Source organism: Rissa tridactyla, chromosome 2 (genome assembly GCF_028500815.1).
Source record: "Rissa tridactyla isolate bRisTri1 chromosome 2, bRisTri1.patW.cur.20221130, whole genome shotgun sequence".
Classification (NCBI taxonomy): domain Eukaryota; kingdom Metazoa; phylum Chordata; class Aves; order Charadriiformes; family Laridae; genus Rissa; species Rissa tridactyla.
Window position 1 is genome coordinate 119,900,115 of NC_071467.1, and position 24,945 is coordinate 119,925,059.

Sequence of the window (24,945 nt, forward strand, 5' to 3'; positions counted from 1 at the left end):
ACCCGCCTCCCCGGCAGAGCTGTGGTACAGCAAGGTACGGTGGCTTACAGGTGTGTTGCAGGTCCCTTGCACTGTGGGCTGGGCTTCAGAGCTGGAGACTCTGTCCTAAAGAGAAGCCTCTGAGCGTGGAGCTGGGGCTGGTGCTCCTGCTGGAGCATGGGGATAGGAAGCGCTGCAGCCTCCACCCCAGCAGGAAACTCCTGCGAGGAAATAGAAAGAATCGACAAAAGAAGCAATGACAGGGCGTGACATGGCCTGTTGTCCTCCTGATCACGTTTGGATGGCCCCAGCAGCTGAGAAGACCCTATGCGTTTACCACGTGCCCCAGGGCTGGGACTGCAGATGCAAACTCAGAGGTGACAGGTGAAGAGTCCCCCAACTCACACAGGGCTCCCCTTTCCTTCCCACAGCTGTGCAACGCAACCCCAGCGTACCGGCCTGGGAAAACCAGATGGGAGCCCAGAGCTGGAGGACAGCGCCGCTTGGTGTCGTGGACAACAGTGACTGCAATTGTTGTCCTTGCGGTGCCTTTGTTTTTGCTCTGTTGTACTGTCCAGACGTGGCCTTTCTCCACCAGTATGACAAACTATTTTCTGTTTTCCTTATTGTCTAATATCTTTTCCTGCTTGGAAGCAGATCATACAATCATCTGATTTGTCTTCCAGACAAAGCCATCTCTATGAGGCAGAAAAGGGACACACACTCTCAACGATATAGAATTTTATTTTTTTAATTCCTGAGGTTAAAAAAGGAAAAAAAAAGCATCAAGAAACATTCCAGTACACAACCGTCTACATCTCTGTAACTGTACAGACGCTGGTACACATAAACCTCTTTTTCCCCCCATCTGGAGCGTGAAGTTTGATGTGAATGGGGTTTGCAATTCTTTGGCAGTTAAGACCAAAAGATGCTTCTGAACAACTTACAATCTCAGGGATTGAGCATAATTAAAACTATAGTGCAATTTCAATTTTAAAAAAGGAGCAAAGTCAGGCTTTTGTAGCTTTGCTATTTTGTAACGTGGTACGCTCTGGTGCCATACATCTCAGTGATTTTTCATATAGCAACATTGAGTAACATTGAGTAAAGGAACACTGGCGGTTTCTTAAAGCAACTATGTTCTTTCCTTCACATGAACCTCTGCATAACAAAAAATATTATCCTCCATTGCTCCAGCATCCAGGGAAAACACCCAACTGCGGACCACAAGGTAGACTCTCTTTGACCCAGGAATGTGACACCCTCTTAAATCAATTTCACGCTCAATTTCAAATATTTATTTTCTCTTAACTGCATTGCTGGGCATTGTGAGTTAATAAAAGGCGTAATTAAAAAAATGACCGGAGAATCTGAAGGTAAGCAGATTTACCAGCATCCCTGGCACAGCTCCTGTGAGCATTGTGAATGGGAGTATAAGGTGCTTGAACAAAATCATTTCTCGCACAAACCTGCACTTGTGCGAAGTCCTTTATTGGGTTTCTGGGTCTCCAGTAATAAACCGTCAGGGACATTCAACCAAAAGGTCGGTACTAATGACAGGTTCTTTACTGTCTTCTCTGCACCGCCTCTGAGGTGGAAGACACTGCCTCTTCTAGGTGACATGATGGGATTCCTGTTCGTGAACAGTTGATTTGAACAGTTGCACTCCTGTCCATTTGTTGTACCTTACCACTTTGAGTATTTCCTCTTTTGAAACTTTTTCTCCTTCCTACGTACTCTCCTTGGTTAGAAGCAAACCTTCTCATCTTTAAATTACACGTTCTGACTTCCACTCTTAGTCCTCTTTCAGAGAGTAAAAAAGTCACAAACCTACTCTTACAGGGCAGGAAAACCTGAAGAAAAGGTACCACAAAGACTCAAATGATCAAAAAACCCCACAGATGCAGTGGTTTCAGCCAGCTTTGGCACTGTCTATGTGGAAGACTTGTTGGGAAAAATCTGGCTTACTAGATAGGGCCAATTACTGCAAAAGTTACATGAGTGGCTTAAAAGTGCCACAGGATGAAAAAATGTTAAGAACTGGTATGCAAAGAGGAAATCCAGAGGCAAGTCTATCATATACTTTTGAATGGAGATATTTCAAATACTTCTGAGCAGAGATGACATATTTTGGCCTAAGATATTTGACAGTGTCCCTTTACCTTACATTTGGCTTTTTAAGAAAGATATCCTAGGAAGATTAGTATTCTACGTAAAACAACAGCAAAATACTTTTAAAAACCACACCTAAAAGCTTAAAGGAAAACTGCATCAGACTTCAGTAACAGCTCGGTGAAATTGCATAGCATATGGTTCACAGTACTCCATTTTTAAGCAATAAATAATCTCTTCTTGCCTAATTAAATATAAAACGTAGCTTCAACACTGAAATACGCCATAATTCATGAACTGATCCGTGTGCCATTGTATTGCCTGTTTATTGCCAGCTTCGGTCTCTTGCCCATCTCATTTTCATGCACGCAGGCAGGTGAGGGTTCAGCTGCCTTGCAGCCTGTTCCCTCAGCAGGGGCAGCAAACCAGGTTGCACCTCCCACCGACCCCTCTGCCTGGCAGAGGCTGGGGAGCACGCCACCAACGCTGGGAAGGGGCATCTGAAGGGAAGGGAAAGGTATCGATGAGCCAGATGCCTAAAATCTATGTGTTCCATGAAAAGTAGTCGTTTTTTTTTCACAATCTTTTTCAAGATCACAGTATTTCTACATTGTTAACAACCGGAATGAATGATCAGCAACCTTTAGCTTTATCGGCAGTATTCTTTTCTTTCCTATGATTAGAAATTTCCCTCTGCCTCAGCTGCCAGTATGTAAATGTCCAACAATTGTCTCGTGATCTCCATCTTTTAAACAACCAGCCTTCTGGTGTAGGAGATCCCTTACAGGTTATGGATAAACACCAGCTGGACTCTCCTGACTTCCTTCCCTGTTCAAGCTGATCCCTCCAATTGCCTGCCCTTGTTTTTACAAGTTTGCCCCTTCCCCCTCCCCTAAATCATTTGCTCTGGCTTGTTCTTGCCCTTTTTTTTCTTCTTTCCCCTCATATCTTACTTTCTGTCTCCCGCCATGACCCCTGTTGACCAGCTACAGCTGCCACCAAGAGCCCACACGGTTCCTGGCGGGCTGTGCTGGTCTTCTACCAATCGCTGCACTAAAGTCTTCCAGGTCTGTCCGAGGTCTCCTTGGGAGACCAATAACATGAGAAATCAGACACACCTGAAATATTGAGGAGGGCTGGTGGGGAGAAGGAGCTTTTCTCCTTTCTCCTGCCAAACGTTTTGCCTTTCCATCAGATGACAGGAGTTTTAAACAGAAAAAATCCGCTTTCAGATATTTCGACAAAAAGTTGAAATTCTATATAGAAAGCAGACTGTTTGCATGGAAATTTTGTCTTCCCTTAAAAGGCAGCGTATACAGCCAGCTCTGTCCCCAAACCTGAGATGGAAAGTTAGCAGTTGGCGAGGGCAACTGACGGGTTAGGAAAGGGGCAGAATACACTAACACCGGGTAGAGAGCTCACCAGGGCTGGATATGCATTCTGTTTTGGATGGACTTTTTGAGACCGATTCCAACATTATTGCTATCTTCCACGTGGTCTAGAGAGTGAGAGACTGCTGACCTCCCCAGAAACTGTGCTTTCCTCTGAATGCTGATGACTAAGGTGCTAGAGCAGGAAAAAGGAATGCTCTTCTTCCTAATATCACACAGTGTGTAGTACTCCATTCTACAGATTATACTCCTGATTCTGCCGCTGGTACTCACCGTAAGAGCTGGTTTCAGTGAACCAACTTACAGAGTACGGTGAGGAAAAGCAAAAGGAGGTGCTGCTTTGTGTTGTACAGTTTTGTAACTGGTATTCAGTAACAAAGCATTTGTGAAAGCCGGTTAAGACTTAGCAAATCTTAGCCCAAAATGTAAAAAACCCCTATGTTCGCCGTTTATAAAACTTGGAAAAGATAAAAAATTCTAGATGGATTACAATATGTGCCTGTGAAGACTGAAGTATTGCATAGATGTTGTTCTGACTGTAAGAGCATTGGAGCAGAACAGAAATGGTTATGTTTACTCCTCAGTGAAGAGGTCAACAAAAATATACATTTTTCTTTAGATTTCCTTTTGAAGGATATTTTTGGAAGAGAAGTAATTCCATTTTCAGTAGAGAATTTCAGTTTGCATTTTGACATCCCCCACACTTATTTTTCTCCCCACTGAAAAAAATTTGGTTATTATTGACCTGTTAAATCAAACAACATGGCTTTTCAGCAATCTGTACACAGTACAGAACCATTAGTGTTCCTAAAAAGGCTTCCGGTTTTTAGTGTATACATGTTCTCTAAGTGCATAATACCTATTGCATAGTTTCAAAGTCTTCAAACACAGTGGTAATCATAATGCTTACATGTACATAAATAATAGCTTTTCTTAAAAAATTACTTAAAAATAACACAGTGTAGTCAAGGCTATGGAAGATCACTTCCATCATAGATGACAGGTCGCTCGACAGCCAAGTGATAAAACACTCTTTTTGAGATAAATCTGTCAAGGAAAAAAAGAGAGCAAGATGATCACATTAGCTGAAGTCAAGTAGGCAGGAAGCCTTAAAAGTGTATTCAGTCTTTCAGGTTATACTGAGGCAAAACAACTGACTGGTGTTAAGAGGAAGTATGCCTGCGCAAGGGCTGCCAGGTCTGTTGTTAACAGGACGACAATCCTGACTAAACTGTCTTGGAAAGAGTCACAAATGACTTGCTTACATCTGTTTACCTTCCCAGAGGTCGAGACAGAAAAGCGGAATTCTGCTACGGGGGCAGAAAAAAACCTAAACAAGAACATGAGCCAAAACTCGAGCTGAAGATCTTTTGGCAAGCCAGGACCAATTTCTCATGCCTACTTCTGAATGGCGGAACAAGGGTACATCCGATCAATTCCATAGTCTGTAAACCCACGCTTATTTCACCTTTTACACCCAGCTAGGACCTACCTAGAGAATGTGTTGTCAAATATCAGGGTGTAGATTCCAGAGTTTCTGACTTTCACCTGTCCTCTGATAGTTTCCTTATGAGAGTTGCAGCGGGTCATAGGAATAAGAACCTGGAATTCAATGCAAATCAAAATGAAACTTGCTATTTGCCCTATAAATTGACATTTGCCTTCAGAAAAATATTTAGACTTGAGCCGTCTTGAAACTCCCAAAGCGCATATGTGCCGGCAAAACTATTTATTTTCACTGATTAGCATTAAAAATTCACCCAAACTGAAATCTCACAGTAAGACATCTGTTTTCCTTTGATAACCTCTTTACCGCATTAAGCTATGGCTATAAATCTCTGCTTTAGAGACAGGATCAAATCCCGATCTTTTGAATCTTAATCTAAGCAACTTTACTAACATCAGCAGTGCTACATTAAATCTACACAAATACATCCAAGAGCAAGATTTAGCTAACTATGTCTTTCAATATATGCTTTTATACTCTCTGTACTATAAAAGAAGCTTTCTCAGCAAATTTTGTTTATCTAAGCTTACAGCAAAAGGGTGTGTAACCATCTATCTTGCTTTAAAACAGTTGTCAGAACAGCAGCTGACGTAGATCAAGGACGACCTTATAAAACCCAAAGTTATATCAAATAGATATATCAAGACTGAAGCAACATTCACTCTTCATTTGGCTTTCAGATTAAGAAAAAAAGAAAGAGATTTTACACGCAGTTAGTCACCGTGGAGCGAATTAGCGCATGCTATATAAATGTCTTACTCCCCCAGTGAAATCACAGCCTTAGAGCTCCCCCTACCACGGTGGGTTAAACAAACAGCTGCCTTGTCTTCATTAAAACTTTGCAATTAGCTGAGTAACATCAATTCACTTAATCCATAATCCTCATGAACTATGGACAGCGCATATAAAAAATGGTACCTTGGGCACTGGCAAAGCGATTCTGCACACCATCAAGGCACTTCAATATATGCTTCACTGTAAGAAACGCAGGTAACCCAATCCTTTTATCTGTCTCCTTGTGGATTCTGCTTAAGAGCCTGGCAAGATCAGTCCTAAGCAGCTTACAAATTAAGTAATATTGAGGGGAGAAAAAAGATTAATTTTGCAGGCTTGGACTTTTATTTTTGCTTAATGATAGTGGGTGAATTTCAGATGCGACCAATAGAAGCCACAGTGCTTTTCAACTCAACTTTTGCAGGCAACATTAAACAATTAAAGATGTAGCTCTGCCTTCAGGAGAACTGTAGCTTAATTGGAGAAACAAGTCCTTAATGCAACAGCAACTGGCACTCTTGTGGAGGCCTCCTAGCTACACTTGCTGACTCCTCTAGGCGGCTGACTGTAGCGTACTACAATCTATAAGGTAGTAAGGGAACAAAGGCCTTACTTTGCATTGATCCAGTGGTGTGTCTTCTGATTCTTGGTAGACAACGCTGAAGGATATGCTTTTAGGGTCTGATGAAAAGATCCAGCTAATTGTTAGCCCCATCTCTGTAACAGTGATGGGAATGATACTGTAGGTGCTGGATTTAATGAACAGCTCTCTGTTGCTTTCCCCAAAATTTAAGATCTCTTCCACTGTAAGGGGTAATTTGATCCTGTGAGGGAGAAAAATAAAATTCTGTGAAGAGATCCAATCTAATTACTCAGACAGAAACAATAACCATTGCTTTTTATTTTCCATTTATTTGAGGCAGACTCCATAGCAACTTTGCGACAGGTCCATAAGATGCAGGAAAATTCAGCCTTGGCTGGAGGGAAGAACTACAGAGAAGATGACTAATAGCAAGCAATTTCACTGCTCTGGCAAATGTCGATATTACTCACTTATTTATTTCATTCCAACTAGAAAAATCTATTGCTTGAATAAAGCTTTTTAGAGTTACTACGATAAAACAAAAGAGTCTGCTGCCCTCTACTGTTCTTTTCGAAAGAAAATTTAAACAAAAAAGAGTCATCTAATTTATTCACCTTCCTAGATATCATTTGTACAGGAAATAGGGATCAGGAGTACAGAGGGGACAGATGGATAGAACGTGAACAGCATCTCTGTCTAGATCTCTGAAGCACCCAATGCTACAGCTTGGTCTGTTTTACCCAAGCAAGCTGCATCAAAGTTGACTCAAATGACTTCCAATTAAAAAGGAAGTTCTTTTAGCACCTAAATGATCCTGAGTCCTGATGCATTATATTAACTTACCTCATTCTGACACCTCTTTCAGACTGCAGAGAGTGAGGCCCTTAAACAGGAGAATGCTGCTTGCTTTCTTCAGGGGAAACCTGTAATTTCTAAGAGCTGTAGATCTCACCTACATTACCCTCACTAAAATTAATTTAACATACCACTCTTTAGTCCAAATAAATTGTTTGCAAATCGTAACTGTGATTTGTTTGTCAGCAGCTATAAACAAATCAACACATTTACCAGAAGACGTCACACAGTCACCATGATGATTTGCTGTCCTAGAGTAAGGAGGAGTTCAGTTTCCAACCATGACTACACAGTGGTTAGGGATCACAGCTGATTTATTATGATAACTATTATACTCTGGCCAGAAAGGAAGCTTTATATTAAGTTTTGCTTACCTTGTTACTTTTTTCTCTTAGCTGAAGTAACTACTGGGGTGTCTCAGGTGATTTTTGATTTTAATAAACTTACTCTTGGTTTTGCCCTATAGCCAGCTCTGATTTTAGTTACTGCTTCATTTTCCTGGTTCTCTGAACAGCAGCAACAAGGTTGAAACATGGACTAATTTATCTCCCTGCAGTCCAAAGTTTAAAACCTTCCCTGTAACTAAGCCAAAATTTCAAAGCTAGGCTTAAGGGGAGAGTGAGCAGAGGGGAATTCCTACAAGTCACAGGCATTTTCATATGTTAGATTCTCTTCTTGGCTGTGCAAGTGACATTCTGTACTGCTACTGCTGTACTGCTACTGCACGTAACTACTAATTTCAGAGCACGATACATGCCAACAATTGTGTGCACACACTTCACAGAGGTTGAGCAGAGGCTCAGCTGAACATCTTATGCTATGGCACATATCAACCAGAGCAGGCAAGACAGTTTCTGTAAGGCCACCAATAAATAATAGATACATGCTCCAAAAGGCCATGACAAATGTCTAACTAGCACTGCACGCCCTGACTTTCCCTTGCAGTTTCTTCCAGAGACTACAAGAACTACACAGCCTTCTCTCTAAGCCCCCTTCCTGTTCACAGCACCTCCTGCAATAAGAACAGGAAGGAAGGTTTTCCGATGTGATGTGAACCCAAGTCTTTCCTTCTTATTCCCCAACTGGCACTAGAGTTTTGCAGGACTGAAAAGAGAGGACCTGTCTCATTACTGCTGTTCTGCGTAGTTGAGCTATACTCTCTGCTTCTCCTCAGACCAAATTCTACTGTGGACACAAGCGATCAGCTCTTCCAGGAGCCTGCAAGACTTGTGCTCACATAGCTGATTATCTGCGCTCAGCCTTTATTCTTTCAGCCTTGTAGTAATGAAACTGTTCTGCTTACATGATTTCTCCAGACTTCAACAAGCATATCTCAGCATCTTGAGCAACTTGCCACTCTTCCGATTCATCAAAGGTTGAAGAATTACACGTGCTGTTTCTAAGACAAGAAAAGAAAGGAGAGACATGATTCTCTGAGTAGTATGTGGTCAAATACCATCTGCATGCTGATGTCTTCCCAAAACGGAAACATTTTGATAGTCATGATGCCAAATTGTATAATTCTTATTTTGTGCATTCTAGTGACAAAACTATCTGGGCGAAACTGCAGTGGTTTTGTCAACCACTGTGCACAAACATAAAACTGTTCCCATCCTGTTTTCCTGAGCTAAGAGGAAATCATACGCCCAGAACATCTCTTCAACAGTCTTAAGATAAATTCCCTATTGAGACGCTGTCAGGTTTTAAATATTCCCTGGCAGGTGGAAAACTTGAAGGAGGGCAGACACAAGCAAAACAGTCTAGACATGTCCCTTAAACAAAGCTTGCACGGGGATATGACATTTGCCCTGGATTTAATCTGTGGGGTGTTTTGCAAACATATTATCCAGTTCCTTACTCTGACAATGGTACACAAAACATATTTTATCACTGTAGAAGCTCTACCATGTATCTTCTTTTCATACAAGAAATACTGGATGATCCAAACACAAATACACCGAAAAAGCTGTTACAGGATGACAAAGCAGGATGCCTCTGCCCCACCATGATGTGTCCAGGAGAGCAGAGGAAGCAGATGGAAGAACCTGCCATCCACTCCTTACCTCAAAAAGGGTACATGCTCTGGGTGAACACTGGAGTAGCACCAGCTATGAATTACAGGGCTGGGACACAGAGAGAAGAACGAATTTGAGAGTCAGTAAACAAATGCCGTTAGTTTCCAAGTAAGTTGGAGTTCCTCTAACTGATACTTACTTCGCTTCTCTGCATCTCATCAGGTTGATAATTGAGACAATTAGGCTGCCATTCCCAGAAAAATGCCAAGGACTCTTATATATAGGGAGCCAACCGGTTCCTTTCAAAAACCAGTGGAATCTAATAAAATATAATATCACTTATATGTGCTTCTGAACCATGAAGTGTAATCATGTAGCAAAGGCATAATTGCCACACATTCTGTAGACCAGTTCCCAAAGCCAATGCACAGTTTAACATTTTCTTTTAAATCTTACAGGACCTTGCTCTACAAGCAGCATTGCTGAGTAGAAGAGCAGGAGAAAACGTCTCCAGGCAACAGCACCTTCAGCTGCTCATTAGCAGCATCTGAATATACTGTGTCAGCACATGCAACCATGTGTGAGTTTAGTGGGGTGACACTATTGATTGGAACCAGGAAGTATTTACTGTTATGACTGCAAATTAAACTGCACCCACTGTCTACATGTTTCCTGAACTCATAAAGCACTTTTATCTGCAGAATTCATGCTCTCTTATTCCTGTAGCCTCTTGGGCAACTTTTGACTTCTTCAGAGTCATACCACTACTGTTAAAACCTTAAGGAGACAGCTGTGAGCTGCAGGGAAAACTCAAAACTGTGAATAAGTGCCAAAACCTGAGCTATAACCAAACATCACCTGCCCACGGAAATGTAGGAATGACATAATACATGTTGGTCCATAAATGTTAATACAACATCTATGCAAATACTTAGGAAGTGCTACAAAGTGATACAGTCATTGTTATCTACCTATCTTAATGCAATTAGACAAGAAAAATTATTCCAATAAAAATTATTAGAAAAATAAGTTATAGCTTGTAATTCTATAGATATATTTTGCTTGCGCAGTGTGAACAGCAACTGACTTCATGCTGTGATCCACAGAACTCTCCCTTCCCATCATGATAGGTACACAGCCTTCATTTCACAGCCTAGAATTCATACAGACCAAGAGAACCGCAGGACTACGGGCTTCTCAGAAGTGACAAACTATGATTTATTACGCAGTGCCATTAGAGTTCCTTTTTATTAATCCATTATTTTCACCTTTCATTTGGGACCCTGAAATGTAAATTAAATCCCAGGACCAATAAATATTTCATGTTCTCCTGTAACACATTATCTTCTTTATTTCTGCTGCTCCTGCAATCTAACATATGGTTAGGTGGTTAGCTTGCCACTTGGCTGCTCTAAGCAATAAATTCACCGCACCTAGTCACTGTAGGCTAAGGGAGCACTAAGTCTCCTACTTTGTCTCTTAAATTCGAGTGCATTACAATCACACAGCAAATCCTCCTTCTCTTTCTGATATCCCATTGAGTGCAATGGTCTCAACTTAGGTCTAGGAGCACGTGTGGAAACTACAAGAAACAGTGTCACGATTTAACTGGTGGAGCTCTTGCCCCCTGACAAGAGAATTTATTCTTGTATGACCTATTCACACTAGGTGGCAGCATTAAGCACGTTTCTGCAGCAGCCTGCCAGGTCCCCAATTTAGGAATATGCACCCTCATGTATTAAAATCCAGACTGTTTCTCTTGATTTCTTTTAAAAGTGAAGGGAAGTTGGGCCGAAAAGCAGGAAGAACTGAAGCATGAAAAAGACACTAGAACAAGAAGAGAACAACTCTGACTCAGCAAGTCCTTGAGACACAGACTGTCAGAGGCTGGTCAGATATTTCGCAGTATGACTTCATGCTTGTCCTGTTCTTATGTTCTTCCTCAAGCATCTGCTGTTGGTCATTGTCCCTCAGCTGGATGTACAGTGTGGCTTTTCTTACATATGGAAAGCATTTCTTGCAAATGATACTGAAATACTGTCGTGAACAGCACCACAATTGGCTTCAGGAGTTAGAAATAAGAAGCTCCTTTCAGAATTCAAACCTTAAAAAAGCTGGTTCAACTCTGCCCTCGTTAATTTTCTGCTTTCAGAAGTACCTGAGCTCTGGAAGCTGTAGGTATGCATCTGAGGTGTTGGCTTCATGTGGCTGAGCAGTGAAATCCCATAAGCCATCTGCCTGTCAGCAGCACAATGATTTCTGAAGACAACTTCAGTTGTCCAGGGCCAGAACCTTACCGAAATGTATGAAAGCCAGAAACCTGAAACAGAGCGGAAGATGCACAGAGCCCCATACAGCTGCTTAGTCCAGCAAAGACCTCTGCAAATATCTCATGCCAAGAACCAACTGAAGGCGATATGTTGGAGCGCACAAATGATTCCTCAGGCCTCCTGTTACCCAGCGGGTCAGTACGCATCCCAGGCACCCTAACATAGTTATCAGACTTTGTCTCCAGCCCCAAAAAAAGAAAGAAAAAAAGAAAGAGGATGGCAAAGGATCAGAAGAAAGGATGCACAGACAGCCGTTGGTGTGGGCAAGAAGAGAGGCATGATTTGGGATGGAGCATGGGGTACACAGAGCTTCTTGAGTTTTTAACAGGGTAGGAGAAAGTATCTTGCATGAAGGAGTATGTATGGGTGGGAGAGGGATGGAATGGTCACAGAAGGACCCTGACATATGTAAGGATGGGAAAACATCATGTACACAGCTGATGAAAAAAAAAATGGATGGACATGAAGATCCACCACTATGTGTTGTGGGAGGCCCACGTATTGGTACATAGGAAATCCCAGCCATTTCTCAGAATAAAATGTAGGATTTAACTATGCTACATCCTGTGTGAAAAAACCCCATCCCAAAACACAAAAGAACTGTCCTGCCTTAAAAGTAGTTACACTCTATCTGTAAGACCAGAGGCAACTGGTGCATACAGAGAAAGCAAGCTAGGGAAACAATCATGACAAAGGGATATTTCTGTGCTCCAAAAGACAACATGCAAAATCTTTTGAGATTTTTTTTAGTATTGGAAGAGATCTGGCAAAGGCTCTGAGATGCAGACGGCTTTCAGTCATCAGTCAAATGCTGCATTTGCATGAAGTTCAGGTAACAGGTTTCAAAACAAGTAATTTGGGATTACCAGGGTGCTTTCAAGTCCCCTCCCCAGCAGGAGGCAGCAAACAGATGACTATCAGAATCAACACTAGAAATACTGCCAAGCTGCTGCCCCAAAGATCCTAAATACTGCGCAGTCTGTAGGTCACCAAGGCTACAGCCAGGTTTATGGGTAACCCTAGCTTTTTTCAGTTGTCAGGTATTTGCTCCCCAAAATGAGCTGGTTTTTTTTTCATAGATACCTTAGAATTTTCTCTTTGCACAGTTCTTTAGAGGATATTACAGGGAAATGGAGGCAGAATTACAGGAGAGGCATAGCAAAGGCAGTTTCTGGCTTAGGTTTACACCATTATCCCCCAAGAGCCCCAGGCCCTTTCAGCAGAGCTGCTGCCCACCCTGTACCTCTGCAGAGGCTGCTCCATCCCAGGGCCTGCAGGTTTCCTGCAGCTGGTGCGTTTTCTGCACCAAGGGGGCTTCACAACTGTGCAATTAAACGTTCTTCAGGCTGACTCGTCCACAAGTAACAGCTAGTCTCTCAGCCCTCAACCTGAGATAAACTCACATGGCCCGCCTCTATTTTTACCATAATTCCAAGGTTACGGTGGTAATTTACTCATGCTGTAGCGGGTCTCCTGCAGGCAAACCGAGGAAGGCCGTTCAGTCTTAAGACAGCTGCCTGTATGCAGACACACGCAGCAGCAGCAGTCCTCACCATTCCTGTGCCGGAGAGGGCTTCTTCAAGCAGGCCATCAAAAAATATTTTACGGAAGCACAGTTTATGAAAAAAGGAGGAAATAGGTCAAATCATAGTTAGGCTAGCAAGCTGAAATAAATTATCTCTGAGTTTCTTGTGATCCCAGCTGCATGATAAAGGGCTGAATACTGCTGATACTGCAGTTGTCTTTTGTATAGAGTTTATGAGAAGTTACACAGAAGTGACCCCAGGGTTCCTTGTGTATGGATAAGGGCAAATGGATGTTGGGAGGGTACTGGTCTCCATGGGAAGGCCATCTCTGCCCATACAGTCTGAAAAGAAGCATCTCTGGTGACTGAGGAACAGCAGTTGCAACAAGGTCACTGTGAACTAGGCTGACAGAGTAGCTCAATAAGCTCTCCATAAATGCATGATTAAGACCCTTCAAAAGCGACTCTGAACACTGCTTTAGGGAATTTAAATGAGCGTCACTGGCAGAAAGGGCCGATTGCTGGCCCTCTGCAACACAGTGGGACCTTTATCTTTTCTCAAGGCAGACATTCACACTGGTTTAGGGTACATATGCCACCACATAGCTTAGCCCCTGCTTTATCATCCTCATACCCTGTTCTGCATCCAAAAATAACTGCTAAAAACAGGTGGCTGTTGCAAACCTGTTGTTCCTCTGCTTGACAGAAACAATTTGTGAATATTTAGCACCTTGCTGCCGGTTTGTTTCTCCAAGACAGAGGAGTTGCTACCGCTTGCAATGAAGCACAAGGGAAAACTCAATTTTAAAGAGCATTACAGGGCCTTGCATTTCTTGTGCAAGTAGTCTTCTTTCAGTAAATGACGCTGTAGGGTTAAGTAAGATTTGGTGGTTTGTTTTGCCTTTTTTTTTAATACACATTTGCAGGTACCAAACTCAATTACTCAAAAGTACAAGCACACTGCTGTACAGGACAGAGTCCCAGAAGCACTCCACCTACTGTCCCACAGGCTGCTGCAAAGGTCTAACTGCACGGGCTAGTTTCTCTGAATACTGCCTTCCTCTCTCACAGAATCTGCCCACAAGCAAGGCTACTCCTTTTCTATAGTAGTCACTGCTCCTGAAGATGAGCCTCTAAAGGCTATCAAGAGCAGTGAAGCTCACTAGGGAAGTGAGCACAGCTGACAAACACAGCTAGGAAACACATGTAGGAAACCACATCAAATGTTATGCATGCTGCATGCAGTGCATTGCTTTATGGGATGTGCAGGTACCAGGCTCCTCCTCTGAAGGAATACCACAGGAAAGGCGAAACGAAAGCTGCATCTCACGCTGAGTTGTGGTGATGGCCAGGCATGTAGTTTAGTTAAAAGGAGTGCACAAAAGATGTCCCTACTACAGCAGGGACAAACAACAGCAGAGCATCACTTCATCGGGCAGGGCTACCCAGACACATCCACTTCCCTGAACCCTCTCAAGAGCCTCCTCACAACTATTTCTCTCCCATATTTTGTACCCACAGGCTGTAAGTCAATACCCATCCCTGCCTTCGCTGCGAGTGAAAAGTCACCCCCGGAATAGGGTAGGCCCCCTCCAGCTCCCTTGTAAATGTATGGAAGCCCTCCCAGCTTCTTTCATTGACTTGGAAAGAAAATTTAGTACCCGTGCTAACTTTAACTAGGGCTGAGATTGCCTTAAAGGTAAAAAACTCACTTGGGGACGGCCACCAACACAATATCTTTCTAGCTATCTCTAGCTCATCTCAGACAGGCAACAAAATCTTCATAGAATCATAGAATGTGTTGGGTTGGAAGGGACCTTTAAAGGTCATCTAGTCCCACCCCCCTGCAGTAAGCAGTAAATACAGATTAAATCACAATTTTGTAAATAACTTTTGAAAAATCATTTTGATTCTGGACATTTCAGATGAACGGCCACATGTAAGTGAATTTGAACAGGACTTTGAGAGCACGGCTTGTTCATACAATCGTATCTGTAGCAGTATCACTCAAGAATCAAAACAAAGGAGTAACTTCATACCACGTTGCTTTGGTCAACAACAACTACGAAAGCTGTGAGGTAGCGGCACAGGCTTTAGCACTGATAAATAAAGCAGACTGCTGCTTTCACATTTCCTTTGAAAGATAAGACGACTGTGTTCCCCCAAGATGCGACATCGTCTAGTAAGTGACTATTTTCTTGACTTCAGGTGAATAGGTAGGCAGTTTAAAAGAACAAAAATTCAAATATGAAAGATTTTGTTAGTATCATACATATCGTCCACCCCAATTATGCAAAATTTAAGAGAAAGGGTGGCATTTTATTCAGACTGTTGAAGATAGTGATTTGCATTCTTGTTTTCTTATTAAATCTTCTCCAATGCTTTGTTATTGTAGTAGTTCTTTGGTTTACATTTGCTTGTTTTTGAAAAAGGTCTTTAGACAAATTTGTTGGATATCTGGAACTCACAGGGTGTATGTTAATTACCTCCTTTCCACTTAGGCTCTAGAATCTGTTTTTCCAACTGATAACTTGAAAACCTCTCATCTCTTCCAACAAATATATATGAGATAATTTCACCTTTTCTGATGACTATCTCAAAACCCTTTGGTAACGAAATCGGTTCATTTCTAAGCAAGGCACATCACATGATGCTGATGACCATTATTTACCTTTTTCTGTTTATAGCCTGTATATATTGTCATGGTAAATTGTGCTTTTTATTATTATTTATTTATATTTATTTTAAAAAAGAGTGATCTGTATTGGATTTTCTGTTTGGAACCCTGAAACAACAGAAAGGAACAACTGGCAGGATCACTATTACTGCTTTTTATGCCCTGCTTTTCAGGTGCAACTACTAACGCAGGATAGCTGATCAGCACAACAGAAATTAGACCATGGAGACCAAATGGGGGAAAACCCCTGTAATACTGAGAGTACCAGCTCCTGTGATGCCCAGTTCCCAGCGTGGTGGAAATGATAAGCAGCTGGTGACAGGAGGAGAACTATCCATGCTGGGCCAAACCAGAATAGCTTGTTCAGACTCTCCATTACTTGCTTGCATTTCCGTTCCATTAATTCGAGAGTTATTTTTAACAGAACCAGACCTCAAAGCAAGTCCTATTTTAAGACATTGGACACTGCATGACTATCTTTAGCTCACTTCTCTGCCTGTGATGTTGTTCCTATCCAATTTAGGCTTCTATTAAACTTCTTAATCTTTTTAGAACTTAGGCTCAGTCTATACAGACTTTTTCCATAACAACATTTCCCTGGAAATAAACTCATCCTGCTTGCTAGTCTCCTGACAAAGGAATTTTCTTCCTCCCCCCTCCCTATCTACTTAACACAATGCTTTCCCACTATCTCACCCCAGGTAGAAAGATTACTACTGTTTTTTTCCTTTGAGGAAAGCTGGAATAACTCCATGAACGACTAGTCTGACAAGGCATAACAACTCTGAAGTTTGAGACAGCATACAATGCGGATTCTAACTTAGGTGTGTGAGTAATAAGCAGGATGCTTTAAAAACTTCTGGCTAGAAAAGTATCAGGTAACATAATAACATGCATCATGAATAAATGAAAACCTTTTTAAAGGAAACTGCTGGATTTTCTTTCTCTTAAAAGTTACCATCCACTGGGGGAGGGGGGTAGCAGAGAAAAAAGCATACTGGTCTGTGTTTTAATGGAGTGGAGAGTCTGGTCTGCAGAAGGTAAGGATCTCCCCCTGTGTTTTTAAATTCAATACTGCTTTAGACACCCTTAAAGCACATTTTCAGTAGCAAAGACTGAAAATATTTGGCAGAGGTGGTCAGCTGATGCAGAAACTGTTCAGCCTCATAATACAGGATCTGCCTTTAAGAGAGCCTTCTTGAACAATTCTGAGCTGTACTTCAGCTTGTCTGGAACACAACAGTTGAGGTAAAAAAGTTTTCAGCTTTAGCAGCTCTTTCTCAACTCCTTATTGCTGTCCAGCATAATAAAAACACATTTCTCCTGCTGTTACACCAAGAAGGAACTTAAATGGCTATATTCAGGAAGGAGAAAGAAGGAAAAGAAAGAAAACTTAAGGCCTTTAAGATCACAAGAATTTAACGTGAAAATAAATTTCTAGAGCATCAGCTGAAAGGTCATGTTCAAGGACTCCCATTAATCCTTGGCTATCTGTTTGATGGTTCCAGTCACCTCACCTCTTTCCTAAAACATGATCCATAAATTCTGAGTTTAGGAGCCCAGCTAACTGAGAAGTGTAAAGCTTGTGACATGTTAAAAAACGTTCTCAACTTAGACAGATCTCCTCTGCAGCATTCTGTTCTCCGAAAATATGCAGATCTGCTCATCTTGGTGTGTGTGGGAGACAAGACTATTAGAAGCCAGTGTCTTCTATTTGTATATAAGAAACTTTTTCACAGCCAAAGTTCAAAAATTGTCCTAGCCTGGCTTCCATATGAAATCCATAGTAAAACTCCCATCTGCTTTCATCAAAAACAAATTAGGGCATTAATGCCTGAATCTGAAAATTCCTGTGAAGAACATTAATGTAATAGGAAAAAAGTTAGGTAAAATTTTAAATATTTTGGTCTGTCCAGAGACCAAATGCTGTATCTTACTATGGAAAAAAACCCAGTTACTGATTAAAAGCAGGTATTAAAAATTCGTCTTTTCGAAGAGCCAATAAGACTGTCCTAAAGGCTAATTTCCAGTAACTTGGACACCAGAAGGATCTGTACTACTTTAGTAAGGATACTAACAAAATGTTATGTTATCAAACTATCAAAACTGAGTGCCTGGTAATTACTCTCTTTCAGCTCAGAGGAAAACACCTTTCCTTTACAAGAAAGAGGCAAGAAACACCAGCTGACTACTGTTGCAAATAGTACGTAAAACAAAACACAGTGCTTCCATTTGTTTCAGTGTACGTTGTTGTTGATGTTGTTGAGCCTAACTTACTTTTGCAGATTATCTTCATCCCATGCTTGGCCTCCATCTGAATTGAAAAGTAAAGAATTTTATGAAGAGCCAGTAACTTTTCAAAGGGCCACGCAGTTTTATAGTACTTCTCTGGTGATAAACAGACTGCACTGGCTCTGCTTCTTGGCACCACAGAAACTACCTTTCTGGGTAACTGCTGCACATTATTAACTCACGCAGGTGAGGCCTTCCTGCCAATCTAAATGATTCAGAGAGGAATTCTGCTAATCTTATGCTGAGTAATATCTTGTAGTAGTATTCGTCCCATAGAAACACGCTCTTTATAGCTCAAGGGAGAGGACATTTAACCTTAGGCAAAATCTTTGAAATCCTTATTAACTTGTCTCACAAAAGGCTTTATTTACAAGGTGAACAGCTTGCAAATCTGGTTGTTGCTGTTACTCTTACATGTGCTGGCAACAGCCCTGACAGAAAACATGCCCTTGCCTTGGAGAGCTGACACTGCCATACTGCATCAGCTCTCGAGAGGGCATGCGAAGGAGGGGGGTGGACAGAGAAGTGGTTCCTCCTCTCCCTGACACTAATACAAATGTTTGAAACAGATTAACCAAAATCAAACGAGGAAGAGACATTAATGAAAAAAACTCCATGTTTTCAGTAAGTCACTTGAGAAGGGGAAAGGAAGAAGTGCCGCCATCTGATGATGTGACTAACATCTAAATGATAAGCTGAACCGCAAGCTCTAAAGCGCTTGCTCACTGAGACTCAAACCCCACTTTTCAAGACAGGTTCAACCCAAGCCAAACAACTCTGAGGCTTGGAGCCTGCAACCTGAGCCTAAAGGCTGAATTTGGCAAAACAAATTCTGTTTCTTTCATGGGTTCCTCCAGAATACCTTGATCCAAACACTAAATCACTGATGTATTTGAAAGCTTAATCCATAATCTGTTTTCGGAAGCCTCTGTAATTGTTTTGTTTATCTTTTGAGTCACTGTCAGTATAAATCTGGTAACAGATGATGTGTTTAAATCCACCAGCTGTTGTGTTTGGGTCTTGACTGTCAAGACAACCCTCTTCAGCAAATAAATATATTTGCTTTTGGCTGTCATCATGGATGTTTTACTACAGCTCTTATCTGTTAGCACTTAGGATTTTGTCTGTCTCCTGGATGCATCAGGATTTCATTCTTTACTGAGTAAAAAAAAATCTCAATGTGTCTCCTTACAGGCTGCCTTTAAAGAGAAGGCAACATGGCAACTTCAGATGCTGATAACTTTTATTACAACTTCTCCATCATTGATCCCAATGAAAACAGAAGTGAGACTTTTCACACATTTATAAAAGTCTTCCTGCCCTGTATATACTCGGTTGTTTTCATCCTTGGGCTAGCAGGAAACGCGCTGGTCTTTGTCATACTAGTTTTCTATGAGAAACTGAAGACACTGACAGATATATTTTTGGTGAACTTGGCAATAGCTGATTGGGTCTTCCTTTGGACGCTGCCGTTCTGGGCGTATTCTGCTGGTCAGGAGTGGATTTTTGGCACTGTGGCATGTCGTACTATACGGGGCTTGTATGTTCTGAACTTGTACACTTCAATGCTAACTCTAACGTCCATTACTTTTGACCGGCTTATTGCTATTACTTTTGCCACCAAAGCACATATGTGTCAAACCAAACGAATGACATGGGGCAAATTAATCTGTGTCTTGATCTGGGTGATCTCACTAGCATTTGCCGCACCGCAGTTTATTTTTAGTAAGGTGTTTAGTATTGATAAGTCAGTATGTCAGGAAGAATACCCAAACCATGGCACAGAACTAGCTCTTGAAGTGATCCAAGTGACCCTTGGCTATTTTATTCCCATGCTAGCCATGATCATCTGTTACTCACTAATTATTAGAACCTTACTGCATGCCAGGAGTTTTCAAAAGAACAAATCTCTAAAAAAAATATTTTCTGTAGTTGCAATATTTATTCTTACTCAGTCACCCTATACTTTCTTGAGACTGATAAAGATCATAGACTGGAGCTTTAATTTGAACAGCAGCTTTGAATATGCAATCATCATAACAGAAGCTCTTGCTTATTTCCATGGCTGTCTTAACCCTGTTCTGTATTTCTTCATGGGGGTAAAATTCAGGAGGAACTTACAGAAAATTATTAAAAACTCAAGATGCGTCAAACGGCAAGTTAAGGCTAAACAGTGGCAAACCACTGAAGAAGAAGGCTCTAAGACTTTTACTGCCTCAAATAATGCAGATGCAACAAGCATGTACCCACTATAAAACTGCCTAGAAAATCTGACAACTATTTACAGCTTTTTTTTTTTTTTTTGTAAATACTGAGATAGGTAGTCTGCATGAAAGAGGAAATACAATCCCATTAGTAAAGACATTGTGATTGGCTTTAGGCCAAAATATCTTAATCATGATATTTCAGCTTTTCCTGTGTTCCTAGTCAGAGCTGATTCTAAGACAAAGCCAGTAACTGAGTTAACTGTGCAGAAGATCTTCAAAAGGTATAAGAAACAATGAGATAAAACACTGTTCTTCATGACATAAAGCTAACTTGGACTTCATGACTCCAGAGGGGCTGGAGACATTCACCAAACCTCTGGCCTACTGTTTTTCCATTAAGGGTGTTTGTTAACAAATTATTTTATGAATTTTGTTTCAAAGATATATATTTTAGTTTGGCTTATTCATTTCATGATAATTTCTAGATTAAAAACATACACATTTCAATCTTCATGCTGAGTTTCATGTGTACTTGGGGTTTTTTGTGTGTTTTGGTTTTTTTTGTTTTTTTTGTTTTTTTTTCCATTTGGGAGAAGGTCTCCACACACACTCCTTTAGCATTCATCTAAAATTTCTGTAATAAAGCAGCATTTTAATCTGTTTTCCACCTAATATTAGGTTCATGGCCTGAATCTCCCATACACATCTTTGTATCTCCCCTCTGTTAACAGAACTCATGTTGCCAGATGACTAGGCACCCTGTCAACACAAGAGATACCATACTGCACATGGGCTCTAACACTGAACTGTGGTTCCGTAGACGCAAACTCTCACACCCTAATTCCCACACATTCTTTGCACTATGACATCTTTACAGTCTGTTTTTCCTGGCATCCCCTTGGCACCCTGGTTCCCTTGCCGTGAAGCTGTGGATTCCTTAGTTGTTCTTCCCTGCTCCTGCAGTCCCTCCTTTCCACAGTGGGAGGCAAAAAAGTGCAAAGAGGGCAGTGCAAGCTGGGTCAGAAAGTATGCAAAAGTTCTCTGCAAGTCTCTTGCAGAGTAGCACAACAGGGGTGGAGATTGGAATAGGGAAAAGAAAGAAGGGATGTTGGAGAAGAGCAGAGGGAGGGCTTTATGCAGTTGTGGGCTGCCTATGATGAAGGCAGGGTTGGGTCTGGCCCAAAGGCTGGAAGTCCTTTGCATTACCACTTTGAAATAACAGTTTTAACTTGTTTCAAACCATTCTTGCAATAACCACACTCGCTCTGCATGTTCCTTTTCTCCCCATTAACACTCAGTCCTTCCTGCCAGATCACTGCACCTCAGTGGTACCTGACCCTTATGGGCACCATTGTGTCTGTGTTACCTTTTTCCCCATAGAAAACAGCTGCTTAGGCAATCCTCTCCTAACTACATAATCTCTCTTGTTTCTCCCATAGTGAAATGGTGCAATATCCTAAAAAACAGAACTAGGAAGGAACGTGCTGTGCTTTCACATCTGTGTGGCAAGTAAAGCTGCTATTCCAACACACAGTTGCAAGGCAGGCTTTCCCAGCAGAGGGTGACAAGAAGCGCTCCTGTCCCCACTCCTCGCCCAGCTGGTTCTGTGCAGGGCAGCGAGTGCACCAGACCACACGCAGTTCCCCACTTTGGCTATGCTGGCAGCCTGCCCGGCCATGTGATCTGTAATTAGGTCAGGAAAGAGTGTTATGAGTCATTAAGAAAAAAAGAATCCAAAACAAAGCAACCACAGTGCAGACAGGCTGAGATGTCCTTTCTACCAAAAGCAGTACCAAGGTGTGAATAAACTCTTTGTTTCTGTACCAGGGTAGTGGTAATTTTTTTTTTTTTTTAAACACTTCTGCTGTCTGTGACCTTGATTCTGCTGCTGCAACATTTATTGCAGGCATGTAATTTCTACAATATGTTAAAATGGAAATACAGTGCACTGGTTGCCCTGGGAACTTTGACCCAGTGCTATGCAATATCCTGACCTTTGCTTTAGAACACAATCTACAAATGTGAATGCTTTAGAAATAAAAGAGTTTAAAAATACAACACTTCAAAAGAGAACCCATGAGCCTTGAAGTAGCAAGGTGTACTGCAATCGCACAACTTACCTCAGCTTCTCACGTTAAGATTTCAATCAGGTTGCTACAAACTCACGTAACAGCCCTGAACACAAAAAGCAACTGCTGCTTAATCCTAACCGTAAGGAACAAGCTGCTTCAAGGTCAGTCAGAGTTATGCTGGCACTGCATATATCTTACTTTGCCACACACCTGTGCAGCTCATGACCAAGATGAGTTTTATTTGGTTCTGAACTGACTTGTACCAAGAAAGGCAGTCTCTCAAAGTCTGCCATTATGAAGTAAAGCCGTTGTAATCATTTCATGTCATTTCAAGGAAAGAACTACAGGGGCAGAGTTAAGTGAAGAGAACAAGTGAAAAATAGAATAACAGTACAGTAGACACCAAAAGGGGGACAAATAGATAAGAAAATGTACTTTAAGACAATTCACTGCTTTGAGCACTGGCTCCCATTTCCAGTCCAGCAAGGACTCACACCCAAAATAAGGTAAGGCCAGTGCAAAAACCTCATCCAGACACTCATACAGAGTAAAGCCATAAGAAACTCTGGCAACAGAGCATGTCTATTGCAGATCTTCTCTCTATTTGGACCATCCAGCCTCTTTCTCTTCCCTTTCTTGGCTGCTCATCTCCCTCCCTTTTAGAGCTGCAACAATTAGTTCAAATCTCCGGCAAAAAAACAAATAACTTGGACTGTTTTCAGCAGAATTCCAATAAAGAAGTGGCCTGAAAACTAACTTATTTATATGCATTCCTCAGACATGCATCTAGCAAGCACAATCTTGAATCCTTTCTGTCTTCCCCAGGCACAATATCAAAGCAAATTCTACCCCATCTATTCAATTTCATGCAAAGAAAACATTATTGGGATGCCAGTGGATTGTTATTTATGCTTCAGGACTACCTGAAATCTCCACATAGCAATCAGGCCACATTTAGGTGGACACTTTCACAAAAAAAACCATCAAAGGTCTATATGAAGCCAAGGTGCTCCACCAGTCCAGCATGGCCAAGAAATCTGCAGCGGTGAAACCAGTAGCTCACAAGTCCCCGAGATGCAGATCCTTGGAAGGTGGGAGAAAACACAATGGGAAATTATCAGTACATCTGCTATGGGCTGCTATCAAAGACAGGACAGAAGGTTAGCAGAACCTTTGCTCAAACTCAGTATAGTGGTTCTGGCATGTTTACCTTCAAATACCCATGGTATCAAATGCCGCGTTATCTGCTCGTGCACTAAGATACGCTCAGGCTTTGGGTATACATACGCTCCTCACCACAGAGACAAGTGAGAAAACTTCTGTGCTCTCATAATCAACGCTGTGCGCTGCTTTTTTTCTTCAACACATACCACAGGTGCCACACCATCGCCTGCCTCATGTATCAGTTTCTGCATCTCTCCCGTAACACAAAACCACACAATCAACACAAGATGCTCAAGTCATCCACAATGCAAGAAAGCCATTTTCCTGCAGTGTTCAGGCTAGTGAGACCTTTCAAACATTACACGTCACAAGTGTCATACAGAAGGGCAGGTATGGTCTGCAAAGTATGTCTCAAGCTCCAAGTACGACCACAGTAGGACTCTTACCCCTGGCTCGTAACACTAATGAGCCAAGAGTGACAGACGATAAAACACTTGTTCCTGGCTTTCCTGCCTATAATCTGTGAACAAGGGGAGATGGACAGCCTTTAAAAGTTTACGTGGTGCAAGTAGGATGTTGCATGAGCACCCTTCAAGAATAGTATTCCATTGTTAATGGCAATCTTTCCTTCCTGAATACTTTGTGGGACAAGATGAATCTAGCCCAATCATAAACTGAAAAAAACGGTGACACACATTTATTTCTTTTCTTCTGGTTTTATTCTCCACAGCTAACTCATGCTCTGGAGCTATGATAGGTATGATATCCCCTCTGCAGATAGCATGAATTCAAAGTAGTAGTACGTTACACTTTTTTTTTTCTTCTTAAAACAAACAAACAAACAAAAATCCCCCACTGCAAATTGTCCCTTTGGAAAACAAAGGCAATGCTAACTTCACAAGAGCATTGTGAAGCTCAGTTTGTTCCTGTCTGCTCAATGCATGATGAACATGAATATACTGTCAGTGTCAACGGTATACAACAGTATGCAAAATAGGCAGAATACACAGAACTTATTCACCGAGAAACAAAAATTTAGAATTTTGACAAGTTTTTTTTCCAAAAAACCAAGTCTGCACAGTCTGTCTTGTACCCAAATTGCAAGTCACTGTGGTTTATGCCGGAAATGGGCCTGTTGAAGGTGAAAAAGTCTAAGTCTGCTTTCTCAGCAGCAGGCTCGTTACTCTGTGCCTATTTTCAGTTTAGCATTTAGATTTATCATGCTTATTTTTCTGGTCAGAAGCAAAACAACTACAGAATTTAGGTGAAATTTTTTTTTTTTTTCTTCTCAAATATATAAAAGTTTTTGAAAGATAATGCATTTTACAGGACAGAAATTTTGGAAGATATTTGAAAATATCTGAACAACAGTAAAGCAATATTTTGTATAAACACGGATATACATTAAATTATAATACTACAACATAGTTTGCCAACCAAGTACTCAGATATTCAGATGGCC

The 24,945-nt window shown here is 41.4% G+C and overlaps 2 protein-coding genes across 10 annotated transcripts in view; one reads left to right on the forward strand and one right to left on the reverse strand.

Annotated features, from left to right (window-relative positions):
- Positions 1-705: 705 nt before the first annotated feature.
- The window catches only part of FYCO1 (FYVE and coiled-coil domain autophagy adaptor 1), a 55,257-nt gene continuing 31,017 nt past the window's right edge, over positions 706-24,945 (reverse strand). For 3 of the 5 annotated variants that reach the window (XM_054189990.1, XM_054189987.1, XM_054189988.1), the window contains 4 exons: positions 8,505-8,600; positions 6,377-6,587; positions 4,975-5,084; positions 706-4,529 (listed from right to left, as the gene is read on the reverse strand). In XM_054189990.1, coding sequence (XP_054045965.1) covers positions 4,454-4,529; positions 4,975-5,084; positions 6,377-6,587; positions 8,505-8,600 — 493 coding nt within the window. In that variant the 3' untranslated portion in view covers positions 706-4,453. Of the gene's footprint in view, positions 4,530-4,974; positions 5,085-6,376; positions 6,588-8,504; positions 8,601-9,245; positions 9,325-24,945 lie in introns of those variants that run through there. The other 2 variants (XM_054189991.1, XM_054189989.1) reach the window with 2 other exon arrangements.
- On the forward strand, positions 15,038-20,343 carry CXCR6 (C-X-C motif chemokine receptor 6). Of its 5 annotated transcripts, none has more exons than XM_054189994.1 (4): positions 15,038-15,253; positions 16,450-16,572; positions 17,884-17,951; positions 18,666-20,343. In XM_054189994.1, exon 4 carries the CDS (start codon positions 19,258-19,260, stop codon positions 20,293-20,295), a length of 1,038 nt encoding a protein of 345 aa, XP_054045969.1. In that variant the 5' UTR covers positions 15,038-15,253; positions 16,450-16,572; positions 17,884-17,951; positions 18,666-19,257; the 3' UTR covers positions 20,296-20,343. The 5 variants fall into 5 exon arrangements, with proteins under 5 accessions (XP_054045969.1, XP_054045967.1, XP_054045968.1 ...); XM_054189992.1 differs by having other exon boundaries at positions 19,235-20,343; XM_054189993.1 differs by having other exon boundaries at positions 16,483-16,572; positions 17,884-20,343.